A 13,187-nucleotide genomic window follows, 5' to 3' on the forward strand; every position below is an offset into this window, starting at 1 on the left:
TTGGATCTTTCCGTGGTGTTTCCTGGAATCCAAGATTTGTTTCACCTCAAAATGTTGTTCTCCCTCCACCATGATTGGGGGTGGTGGTGGTGGGGTTCTTGTTCGGAGGGGTGATTGTTGTACTCTCTTTAATAGACTGCAGTGAAAGGTTGGGTGTATCCATCTAAGGGTTTTGGGTAGTTTTAAAGGACCAATATATTTTGGACCTAGTTTCTTACAGGGTTGATCAGTTCTTTTTTGTCTGCCTTTGTCTTGTATGCTTTTCTAGCTGCTTGTAATGCTTCCTGAACTATAGGCCAGGTGTTTTGTAATTGAGCAATCCATTCCTTCAGCTTGAGAATGACTGGTTCCTTTGGGGTTAGTTCTGGTATTGGGTTAAAGCTCTGACCCATAGCTACTTGAAAAGGAGTGTAACTCCTTTTCAAGAGTGGACTGCATTATTATATGCTACTTCTGCGAAAGGCAGTAGGTCCGTCCAATTTGACTGCTGGAATGAAAAGTTTCGCTAATGCTTTTGCAGTCGGGATTTTTTGGCAAGGAATGAAATGTACTTGCTTAGAGAACTGATCTGTGACAGTCCAGACTATGGTGTTTCCATTACTTTCTGGTAGTTCTACAATAAAGTCCATGGCTATTTCTTTCCATGGGGCTGAGGGGTTCGCCACTGGTTGTAGCAGTCTTGGTGATTTCCCTTGCAGCCTCTTAGCCATTGTGCAAGTTTGACAGCTGCCCACATAGCTTTCTATGTCTTTTTTCATGGATGGCCACCAAAATTGCCTTTTAGTTAAATGTAAGGTTTTTACAAACCCAAAATGTCCTGCTGATTTTGTATCATGGCACAGTTGCATGAAATTGATTCTCTGTGTGGCAGGTATATATAGCTTCTCCCCCACCCAAGGCAGTCCATCTTTAATTGTGCACACATGTCTATTTTTCTGGAACCATTCATCGTTTTCCAAAGCTTTCCGGAATTCTATTCCAGTTTGGCCATCCACCTTCGGCTTCATTTTTTCTTGTGCCCTGGTGGTGACTGGAACTGCCAGTTGTTGTTCCGGCACAAGTGGTTTAAAGACAGTAGTCCTTCTGCTGTTATATTGGGGCAAGCGGGATAATGCGTCTGCCAGGAAATTTTTTCCCTCCGGTAAGTGTTTGAGCATAAAGTTGAATCTGTGGAAATGTTGGGACCAGCGCGCTTGCTTAGGAGTGAGTTTCCTGGGCGTTTTTAGTGCTTCCAAATTTTTGTGATCTGTCCAGACTTGGAAAGGTATTTTATTTCCTTCTAAAAATTGGCGCCATGTTAGTAATGCCCACCTCAACGAGAATGCCTCTTTTTCACATATTGGCCAATGTTGTTCTGTTTCTGTGAGTTTTTTGGATGTGTATGCACATGGTTGCAACGTCCCCCCATCATTTTCTTGTAATAATACAGCTCCTACCGCTACATCACTCACATCTGCCTGTATTACAAAAGGTTTGTCGGGATCTGGGTGTTTTAGGACAGGTTCAGCAGAAAAAAGTTTCTTTAGCCTCTCAAATGCTGCTTGACACTCCATTGTCCACTTTACAGGCTGGCTGGATTTCATGGGGGACCCCCCTTTCATTTTCAACAAGTTTGTCAGGGGCATGGCTATTTGGCCAAATGCAGGGATGAATTGGCGGTAGAAATTTGCAAACCCCAGGAAACTTTGCAGTTGCTTCCATGTTCAGGGGGCTGCCCACTCTAATACTGCCCTGACTTGCTCAGGGTCCATTTCGATGCCCTCTGGGGATATGCGATATCCCAGGTAGTCAACTTTTTCCTGGTGGAATTCACACTTCGATAATTTAGCATATAGATGGGTAGCTCGCAACTTTTTCAGGACTGTTCCTCTTTGGTCTCAGTGAAGATAAGGATGTCATCTAGGTAAACCAGGACCCCCTTAGCACATCATTAATTAATTGCATAAAGACTGCGGGGGGGGGCTTGCAGTCCAAATGGCAGTAGTTTGAACTGGTAGCAACCCATTGGGCAGTTGAATGCAGTCTTCCATTCATCTCCTTCCTTAATCCTAATACGGTAATATGCTTCCCTCAGGTCTAGTTTAGTAAAAATCCTTCCTTTCGATAGGTGGGATAGCATATCCTTCATCAGCCGTAAGGGGTACAGATTACATTCACTAATTGTGTTCGAATTTCTATAATCCACACACAAGCGAAAAGACCCATCCTTCTTTTCCCTGAACAGGACTGGGGCGGCCACTTTGGGTTTGGCAGGCTCAATAAATCCTCTTTCTAAGTTTTTCTTTATGAATCTTTCCATTTCTGCCATTTCCCTTGGGCTCATAAGCATATAAGCATATAAGGTGTCAAAAACTTGATGACCAAAAAAAGGGGAAAAGTGATGAAGTACAGGTAGTCCTTACAACAGTTCGCTTAGTGACTGTTTGAAGTTATAATGGAACTGAAAAAAGTGCCCCCCCCAAGGCACAGCCAAGCAAGACACCTGCCTGCCTGCCCGGCGGCGCTTTTCTTCCTATCCGAGGTATTCATTGTTGTGAGCATTTCTGTTGAGAATTGGCAGCGGGAGTGGGGTGGGCGGTTGGTTTTTATTCCCCCCATCTGCTGGGTGGTTGCAGCAGGTTTTGGTCACTTCACATGAGCCTGGGACACTGTGACCATCATAAATATGAATCAGTTGCCAAGCATCTGAATGTAAATCACAAGACCCTGGGGATGCTGCAACATTCCAGCTGATTGGTGCTTATTCTGGGCTCAGCAGAAGCGTCGGGATCAGCACCGAGCTCCAGCTGGAGCCTGGACAGCCCTGCAGCTCCAGCCATCTCTCGCTCAGGCTTGTGCGGTGCTTCCACCGGTTCAGCTCATTCCCCTCCCCCACTACCATTTTTCTAGAATGGTCGCTTAACACCTGTCAGGTGCCAATGTACCACAGGTGGTACCTGTTTCACTGTTTGAAAAGCCCTGGACTAGAAGACCTCCAAGGTCCCTTCCAGCTCTATTCTATTCTGTGCAGAGGGTCTTTGGAAATGAAGACCCACAGCTTCATTTGGGGGGGGGGAACCATTCCCTTTGCTTTTGGACCAGCTCCAAATTAGGAGCGGCCCAAGGACTTCAATCTGACTTTGCAGGAAGTAAGGTGATAGGTAGCTAGTTTGTTATGTGAATTCTAGCTGATGTGATCAATTTAGCAAAATGAGGTTTAATAGGCAGAGCATGCAGGAGCCATGGCATGTGCTACCTCTGCCCCACCTGCCTCATCCCATGGTGGCGGCACTGGCAGCAGGTGGAGGCAGAGGCACAGGGGGATGGAAGGCACAGGAAGTATAGAGTTTTGCATGGTACAAATGAAGTATAAGATACTGTTACTGCACCAAAGCCATTTAATCCGAGGTGACCAGTGAATGTGGTTTCAGCTTTTACACTGTCCCTTGACTAGAATATTAGTGGGTCTAGTTCAGGGATTGCTCTCCTTTTCCTTCAGCATGGCCTAAGCTCCCCACGCATCTTTCCAGTTTTGCCTCAGAGCCTCAGTGATTCAGTTCTTTCCCCACATTCACATCATGCAACCCTCTTCCTTCGACTACCACCTTCTCATTTATTTCCACCTGTGAGGGGCAGGCTTTCTTTCTTGTTGCTTGTTCTTCTCTGGGACTGTTTTCTTGCAGAAGGTCTACAAACATGGCTTTGACACGGTAGCTGGGTAAATTTCAATTGCCAAGTGTGTCATCTTGACACTGTGAGTTTTGCTTGTTTACTTTCTCAGCAGCAGAACATGCTCCACTCTGAAAGGAGAAAGGAGCACTGACCGTTGGTTTTTGGCTTATTGGCAGGCTCTGCCCAGTTTGGTAATTGGCTTATAGGAGGGCTCCTCTTCAGCCTGGTGTATGCTGTCTCCTGAAGTTCTGTCTGATAAGTGAAGTGAGGTTTAGCAGGCCAAGCCACACCTAGGCCCCTGCATGTTCGGCCTCCACCATTCAACCTCATCCTCCAGCAAGCCTGCTGACCACCGCCCCATCCATGACAGCCCCAGTGAACAGGAAGGTCAGGGAGCTCCCATCTCCAAGAGGCAGCTGGGACTACCCCTCCCACCTGAGCCTAGCTCCAGAGCTGCCCCTCACAGCCTGAGAGGGTCAGCAAGGCCCTGGCACCTGCCCTGGTCCTGCTCCCCCACTGGAGACCAATTGATCCCCCCAGCTTTGCATAGGCTCCCCCAGTGCAATGCAAGCGATATCGAGCTGGCCACCCTTCCATCAGGGAAACCACAATGCTGGGGCTTACTTTTGAGGTAGGGCTTATATTATGAGCATCCTGAAAAATCATACTAGGGCTTATTTTCTGGTTGGGTCTTATTTTCAGGGAAACATGGTACATATGATTCCCACTGACCTCTATGAAGCACTGACCTCTATGAAATATAGCCATATATCATGGCCGAAATTGTTGGCACCCCAGAAATTTTTTCAGAAAATCAAGTATTTCTCACAGAAAAGTATTGCAGGAACACATGTTTTGCTATACACAGGTTTATTCCCTTTGTGTGTGTTGGAACACAACAAAAAAGGGAGGAAAAAAAGCAAATTGGACATAATGTCAAACAAAACTCCAAAAATGGGCTGGACAAAATTATTGGCACCCTTAACTTAATATTTGGTTGCACACCCGTTGGAAAAAATAACTGAAATCAGTCACTTCCTATAAGTCAATAAGCTTCTTACACCTCTCACCTCTCACCCGGAATTTTGGACCACTCTTCCTTTGCAAACTGCTCCAGGTCTCTCTTATTGGAAGGGTGCCTTTTCCCAACAGCAATTTTAAGATCTCTCCACAGGTGTTCAATGGGTTTCAGATCTGGACTCATTGCTGGCCACTTCAGAACTCTCCAGAGCTTTCTTGCCATCCATTTCTGGGTGCTTTTTGACATATGTTTGGGGTCATTGTCCTGCTGGAAGACCCAAGATCTCAGACACAAACCCAGCTTTCTGACACTGTGCTCTACAGTGCAACCCAAAATCCTTTGGTAATCCTCAGATTTCATGATGCCTTGCACACATTCAAGGCACCCAGTGCCAGAGGCAGCAAAACAACCCCAAAACATCATTGAACCTCCACCATATTTCACTGTAGGTACTGTGTTCTTTTCTTTGTAGGCCTCATTTCGTTTTCGGTAAACAGTAGAATGATGTGCTTTACCAAAAAGCTCTATCTTAGTCTCATCTGTCCACAAGACGTTTTCCCAGAAGGATTTTGGCTTACTCAAGTACATTTTGGCAAACTGTAATCTTGCTTTTTTATGTCTCTGTGTCAGCAGTGGGGTCCTCCTGGGTCTCCTGCCATAGCATTTCATTTCATTTAAATGTCGACGGATAGTTTGCGCTGACACTGATGCTCCCTGAGCCTGCAGGACAGCTTGCATTCCTTTGGAACTTGTTTGGGGCTGCTTATCCACCATCCGGACTATCCTGCGTTGCAACCTTTCATCAATTTTTCTCTTCCGTCCATGACCAGGGAGATTAGCTACAGTGTCATGAGTTGCAAACTTCTTGATAATGTTGCGCACTGTGGACAAAGGAAAATCTAGATCTCTGGAGATGGACTTGTAACCTTGAGATTGTTGATATTTGTCCACAATTTTGGTTCTCAAGTCCTCAGACAGTTCTCTTCTCCTCTTTCTGTTGTCCATGCTTAGTGTGGCACACACAGACACAAAATGCAAAGACTAAGTGAACTTCTCTCCTTTTTATCTGCTTTCAGGTGTGATTTTTATATTGCCCACACCTGTTACTTGCCCCAGGTGAGTTTAAAGGAGCATCACATGCTTGAAACAATCTTGTTTATCCACAATTTTGAAAGGATGCCAATAATTTTGTCCAGCCCGTTTTTGGAGTTTTGTTTGACATTATGTCCAATTTGCTTTTTTTCCTCCCTTTTTTGTTGTGTTCCAATACACACAAAGGGAATAAACCTGTGTATAGCAAAACATGTGTTCCTGCAATACTTTTCTGTGAGAAATACTTGATTTTCTGGAAAAATTTCTGGGGTGCCAACAATTTCGGCCATGACTGTATATCCATGAATCACTTTGAAATATATATATAAGTATGTATGTATATGTATTTAATTTATTAAAATACTAGTTAACTTTTTTCTGGCACTAAGTGGAATTGTTAGATATTATCAAGCAAAGGATATCAGTTTAGCAACCACAATTGGGAATGTCAATTTGATTGTTAAGTGAAGCAATCAGTGAGTGAAACTCTGTGCTCATGATCTCTCTTCAGCTTTCCTTTGCTTTTATAGACCTATGAAGGCTGTTGTAACTGTGAATAATTTGCTAAACAAGAACTATCTGTCCAATTTCTGACCATTATATTATACAATCAGTATTACAGGAAGCTATTGAATAATCACAGCAGATTCTGTACTCTTTTTTTAATTTAGTGGAATGTCTTATAATTTAGTGGAATGTCTTATATCTCTGAAATAAATGACTAACATAAATGTTTATGTATGCTACTGTGTTGCCATTTAGTAGTAAATTTGTCATTAAATATCTGAATCCATCTCAGCATTCTCTATAACAGGACACTAATTTGATCACCAGTGAATATTTTCTAAATTTATTTTGCAACAAGAAGAGAATATATTACCTTGGCCTTGTTGGGATTTAATGATTTTTTCTGGCTCTTGCCCCCTTTCCTACACAGTAGATTGAAATGACAGTGATAGTAATAGCTTCACTTCTGTAATGATAGATGCCATATCAGGCAGAATAACAAAATCTGCACAATCCTCATTCTCAGTCTGGTTTTTCCTCTTCATTTTTTTAAACAATAAGAACCCTGCTGAATCAATAATCACCCCTCCCATTTTTCACCTAGGTCTCCCAAAAACCCAGAACAGAAGATCATTAAACGAGTGATTGCTCTTGAAGGGGATATCATCAAGTAAGTATTATACATTGTCATCTCTGACTTTTGTAGAATATTCTAGCACCTTTTTAGTAGAATTTGAGTGGTATCCCAGACAACCATCATTTTCTGTCACATATGGATATGTATTATTAATGAAGTTACCAATCTAAACTTCTTTTATTTTTTTTTAATGAGAAAGGAAGGGGTTTAAGACAAAGATAGTCTTCAAGTCACAGTTGATTCAATTTGGAACAGTGTGTCAGCTGCCTATCTTCACCTTCGTTGAAGCTCACTAGCAACTGCCATAACCAGAGGAGAGGGGCACTTGGGAGTGGAAGATTGCTGGAGGTATAAAGAAATCTTGTGGGAAATTGGGGAGTATGGACACTGACAGGAACCAGAGGTGCTAAATCGAGTCATCTTCCTCCTTTTCTGGCCCTGCAAAAGGAATTTGGTGTGGTGCCAGAGGCACCACTTTCCCAAAACATCAGAACAGGACCTGATTGGACTATGCTCCCAGGGGGGAGGGACATTGGGGGTTGCTTTCAATATATGATTTTTGTGCTGTTTTTCTTCACAGTTTGCCTCACTCACACTGCACTCAACATCTCTAGAGAAAGTACCTTTTCTCTAACACCTATGGAGTGAAGGGTCATTCTTTCTTAGGGAGAAAGTTGGGACTAGGTTGACACAAGGATCCTGACTTAATAAACCATGTTGGAATTGAGTTGTATCTTTGGGCACATAGCTTGTTTATTTTCCAGATTGCCCCATTGCCTCTCTCTTCACAGAAGCAGTTAAAAACTAGGAAGAGCTACTTCTGTCTTACATGTGAACATTACATTGTAATTAATTGCTCCCAACAACAGAATTGCTTTCAATCTTAGGTCAGGATTCTTCTTCTTCTACAAATCTAGGCTTCTTTAACCATAATTCCAAGTTGAGCATAAAAAGATGCTGTGAGTTTAGGGTTCATTTACTGCTACATCTTGTTTATATTAGTATGATGCTTATTTATTTATTTATTTATTTATTTATTTATTTATTTATTTATTTATTTATTCGGTTTATATACCGCCCTATTCCCAAAGGACTCAGGGCGGTTTACAAGGCAAAATTTAAAAATAATCCAATATAAAATTAAAATAAATTAAATTAAGTCTAGCCACAAAAATTAAATCACAATTTAAAAACATTAAACCCCTCAGTCCAGACCAGATAGCTAAAAGAGCCCGGTTTTTAGGTCCCGGCGAAATGAACGAAGGTCGGGGGCAGTCCGGAGTTCCGTTGGCAGTTGATTCCATAGGGCAGGCGCGCCCACAGAGAACGCCCTCCCCCTGTGAATTGCCCGTCGGCAATCCTTGACCGGCGGTACCCTGAGGAGGCCCTCCCTGTGGGAGCGCACAGGACGATGGGAAATTGACGCTGGCAGCATAATCCGGGCCCATGCCATTTAGGGCTTTATAGGTCACCCAGAGGGCAACTGGAAGCCAATGCAGCTCGCGGAGTAGAGGTGTTACACGGGAGTATCGGGAAACTCCCATCACAACTCGTGCAGCTGCATTCTGCACCAGTTGAAGCCTCCGAGTGGTCCTCAGGGGCAGCCCCATGTAGAGAGCATTGCAGTAGTCTTGCCAGGAGGTCACGAGCACATGGGTGACTGTGCGTAGGGCATCTCGGTCCAGATAGGGCCATAACTGGCGCACCAGGCGAACCTGGGCAAAAGCCCCCCTGGCCACGGCTCCTATATGATCTTCCAAACTGAGCCATGAATCCAGGAGGATGCCCAAGTTGCGGGCCCTATCAACGGGGGGTAACACCTCACCCCCCCATAGTTAACAATGGAAAAGATTGGTTAGTCTGAGATGCCGGTATGCACAGCCACTCAGTCTTGGCAGGATTGAGACGAAGCCTGTTTCTCCCCATCCAAACCCGGACCGCTTCCAGGCAATGGGACATCACGTCAAGGGCATCGCTGGCTTGGTTCGGGGTGGAAAGAAAAAGCTGGGTATCATCAGCATACTGATGATACCCCACCCCAGAACCACGAATGAGCTCACCCAGCGGCTTCATATAGATGTTGAACAAGAGGGGAGAGAGGACCGACCCCTGAGGAACTCCACAAACGAGAGGCCTCGGGGCGGACCTCTGCCCTCCCGTCAACACTGACTGCGAGCGGCCCAGGAGGTAGGAGGAGAACCACTGTAAAACAGTGCCCCCCACTCCCAACCCCCTGAGACGCCACAGTAGGATACCATGGTCGATGGTATCAAAAGCTGCTGAGAGGTCTAATAGGACTAGGACAGAGGAACAACCCCTCTCCCGAGCGCGGCAGAGATCATTCACCAGCGCAACCAATGCCGTCTCCATGCTGTACCCAGTCCTGAAGCCCGATTGGTATGGGTCCAGATAATCAGTTTCCTCCAGGAACAGAGGGAGCTGAAGTGCCACCATGCTCTCAACCACCTTCGCAAGAAAGCGAAGGTTGGAGACCGTACGATAGTTGTTCAAAATAGCTGAATCTAGGGCAGACTTCTTGAGGAGGGGCCTCACCACCGCCTCCTTATTTATCAGCTTAAAACAATATAGGAGCATGTGCAGTTTTATACTGAACATGTTTTACATCACAAATCAAAGCATGCTTTCATTCAAGTTCTTATTATTTATTTTATTTAGAAATTAATAATTTTTGTTGAAATCAAGATATGCACATCATTTAGAATACAAATCCATTTAATAAGGGAAAGGATCCTTATAAGTTTCTATTAAAGCAAGATGAGGATTTTCAATAAAATATGTAATTATTTAGAAAATGCTACAGTTGATAAACACTGATATTATTCAATCTGTCCGTGAAGAAATGCAACTGTCCTGCATCAGTTTATTAGTTTGCAATATTTTTGTTGTTATTTGCGAAGTCATGTCCGACCCATTGTGACCCGATAGACAATGTTCCTCCAGGCCTTCCTGTCCTCTACCATCTTCTGGAGTCCCTTTGAGCTCACGCCTACTGCTTCAGTGACTCCATCCAGCTACCTCATTCTCTATCGTCCCCTTCTTCTCTTGCCCTGAGTCTTTCCCAGAATTAGGCTCTTCTCCAGTGAGCTTCTTTCTCATTAGGTGGCCAAAGTATTTGAGTTTAAATTTCAGGATCTGGCCTTCTAAGGAGCAGTCAGGATTGATCTCCTCTGGGACTGACCAGTTTGATGCCTTGCAGTCCAAGGGATTCACAGGAGTCTTCTCCAGCACCATAGTTCAAAGGCCCCAATTCTTTGGCGCTCAACCTTTCTTATGGTCCAACTTTCACAGCCATACATTGCAACTGGAAAAACCATGGCCTTGACTATACGCACTTTTGTCGGCAGGGTGATGTCTCTACTTTTTAGTATGCTGTCTAGATTTGCCATAGCTTTCCTCCCCAGGAGCAAGCGTCTTTTAATTTCTTGGTTGCAGTCCCCATCTGCAGTGATCTTGGAGCCCAGGAAAATAAAATCTGTCACTACCTCCATTTCTTCCCTATCTATTTTCCAGGAATTGAGAGGGCTGGATGCCATGATCTTGGTTTTACTAATGTTATGTTTCAAGCCAATTTTTGCACTCTCCTTCTTCAGTATACAGCCTTGCCAGACTCCTTTCCCAATTTTGAAGCAATCAGTGGTTCCGTGTCCAGTTCTCACTGTTGCTTCTTGACCCGCATATAGGTTTCTCAAAAGACAAATAAGATGATCTGATTCTCCCATCTCTTTAAGAACTTGTCACAATTTGTTGTGATCCACACAATCAAAGGCTTTTGCATTGTCAATGAAGCAGTAGTAGATGTTTTTCTGGAACTCTCTAGCTTTCTCCATGATCCAGCATATGTTGGCAATTAGATCTCTAGTTCCTCTGCCTTTTCAAAATCCTGCCTGTACTTCTGGTAGTTCTCGATCCACATATTGCTGGAGTCTAGCTTGTAGGATTAAGCATAACTTTACTAGCATGTGAAATGAGTGCAATGGTGCGATAATTTGAACATTCTTTGGCATTGCCTTTCTTTGGAATTGGAATGTAAACTGACCTTTTCCAATCCTGTGGCCACTGTTGAGTTTTCCAAATTTGCTGGCAAATTGAGTGCAGCACTTTTACTGCATCATCTTTTAAGATTTTTAATAGCTCAGCTGGAATACTGTCACCTCCATTAGCTTTTTGTTGCTCAGATTTCCTAAGGCCCATTTCACTTCACATTCTAGTACAGGGCTTTTCAACCAGTGGTACGGGTACCACCTGTGGTACATTGGCACCTGGCAGGTGATATGCAACCATCCTAGAAAAGTGGTAGCAGGGGAGGGGAATGAGCTGAAGCGGTGGCAGCACCACACAAGCCTGAGCGAGAGATGGCTGGAGTTGCAGGGCTGTCAGGGCTCAGCAGAAGTGCCAGCATCAGCACTTCTACGGGGCTTTCAGGGCACAGTGGAAGCACCAGGAGCTCAGCGCTGATCCTGGTGCTTCTGCTGAGCCCAAAAGAAGTGCCAATCAGCTGGAATGTTGCAGCATCTCCAGGGTCATGTGATTTACTGTACATTCAGATGCTTGGCAGCAGAGTTTGTCTCCCAGTTGATACCTGGTTAGTTGAAGTCTCCCATTATTACTATGGTGTGCATTTGTTAGTTGGTTCGTCTATTTCATCTGATTGGTTGGGTGGTCTGTAATAAACACCTATGGCAACGTTACTTTTGTTTTCTTTTATATTGACCCATATACCTTCTGGAGAGATTTTGTTTTGGGTCATGTGCATTTCTGCAGATATATAGTGTTCTCTTACATAATAGTCCAATTCCCCCTCTTCTTTTTGTAGACCTGTTTCTTTTGAACAATTTATATCCATCCATCTGTCCATTCCATTCATGGGTTTCGTCCCACCAGGTTTCTGTTATGCCAGCTATATCATACCTAATTCATAATTACTGAGTGCCATTTACACCTCTATCACTGCCTGGTTTGGAACTGCAACCAAACAAGACAGACACAGATTTCAACGAATACTTAGAACTGCAGAAAAAACAATTACTACCAGCCTGCCTTCCATTGAGGACCTGTATACTGCACAAGCAAGAAAGATGGCTGTGAAAATATCTGCAGATGATGCTATAGGGCATTGCACAAAACAACTAGACAGAAAGACAGTTTTTTCCCCATGCCATCACTCTGCTAAACAACTAATACCTACACCATCAAACTACTTAGTAAAGCTGTATTATTATTATTTTCCTCATTCTTCCTATTACCTATCCTTATCTTCTTATTACTATAACTTTGTTGCTTGTATCTTAAAATTTATATTGTTTTAATAAGTACCCTAGTATGATTTATGTTGTTGCTTAGCTGGTTTCCTGTGACTATCACTAAGTGGCATCATCATGATTTATCACTATTACTTGTATGCACACTGAGAACTTACATACTGGAGACAAATTCCTTGTGTTGCCCAACCACACTTGGCCAATAAAGAATTCTATTCTATTCTATTCTGTTCTGTTCTGTTCTGTTCATATACTCCAAAAGGAGTACAATATGTGGGGACCAATCAGATTCTTCTTCCTAGCATTATTCCCGTGCAATGGCAGGGTCCGCTTGTCAGCATATCCATCTCCATTTGGCTCGAGAGACTAACCTATAAGCAATAACCTCTCCTGTCTTTTCCTGGAGAAGTTGCTTAATTAATGAAAAATTGAATACTCATTTAGAACTTCACTAGTTGTCAGGACCCACTTCAATCCCACATCTTAAGAAAGCAGAACTCTTGGAAACAATTTCTTCCAACAGGAACTTTTATTAAGAGTAGTTGATAGCAGGCATAATAGACAGGATCTGTGATTTCCTGCACAGAGTGATAGGTTAAGGTATCCCCAAACAAGACCCCACCTCATAGTTCATCTGGCCAGTGTTGAACAGCCAATTCCCAGGTGTTAGGTCCCTCGTGGGAAAAGCGGAGATAACATCGGCCCATCTCTGGTTCACACAGCAATGGTTGGGTGGCTCTTCACACCTTCCTCTGAGAGTGTAGAAATAAACCAGGCACGGAGGTTATACTCCTTACTTCCTCCCTTGTTCTAGCTGACAGTTTAGGGAGTGAAAGTTCAAAGAGAGATATAACGCAAGAAAGCAAAATGTTACATTGTAGTGGATAGAGGAAGCAGAGGCAATAAAAGAAAGCAAAATGTTACATTGTAGCAGATAGAGGAAGCAGAGGCAATAAACCCACAGGCACATCTCCCCTCCCCCTTGGGAGTATGTCAGAAC

The 13,187-nt window shown here is 43.7% G+C and overlaps 1 protein-coding gene across 3 annotated transcripts in view; it reads left to right on the top strand.

The window, feature by feature from the left end:
• Positions 1–13,187, top strand: part of IMMP2L (inner mitochondrial membrane peptidase subunit 2) — a 350,157-nt gene that overhangs the window by 196,703 nt on the left and 140,267 nt on the right. For all 3 annotated transcript variants that reach the window (XM_083366721.1, XM_083366723.1, XM_083366722.1), the window contains exon 4: positions 6,876–6,941. In XM_083366721.1, the coding sequence (XP_083222847.1) occupies positions 6,876–6,941 (66 nt within the window). The remainder of the gene's footprint in view (positions 1–6,875; positions 6,942–13,187) is intronic.

The sequence above is a fragment of the Vipera ursinii genome, assembly GCF_947247035.1.
Source record: "Vipera ursinii genome assembly, chromosome: 6".
Classification (NCBI taxonomy): domain Eukaryota; kingdom Metazoa; phylum Chordata; class Lepidosauria; order Squamata; family Viperidae; genus Vipera; species Vipera ursinii.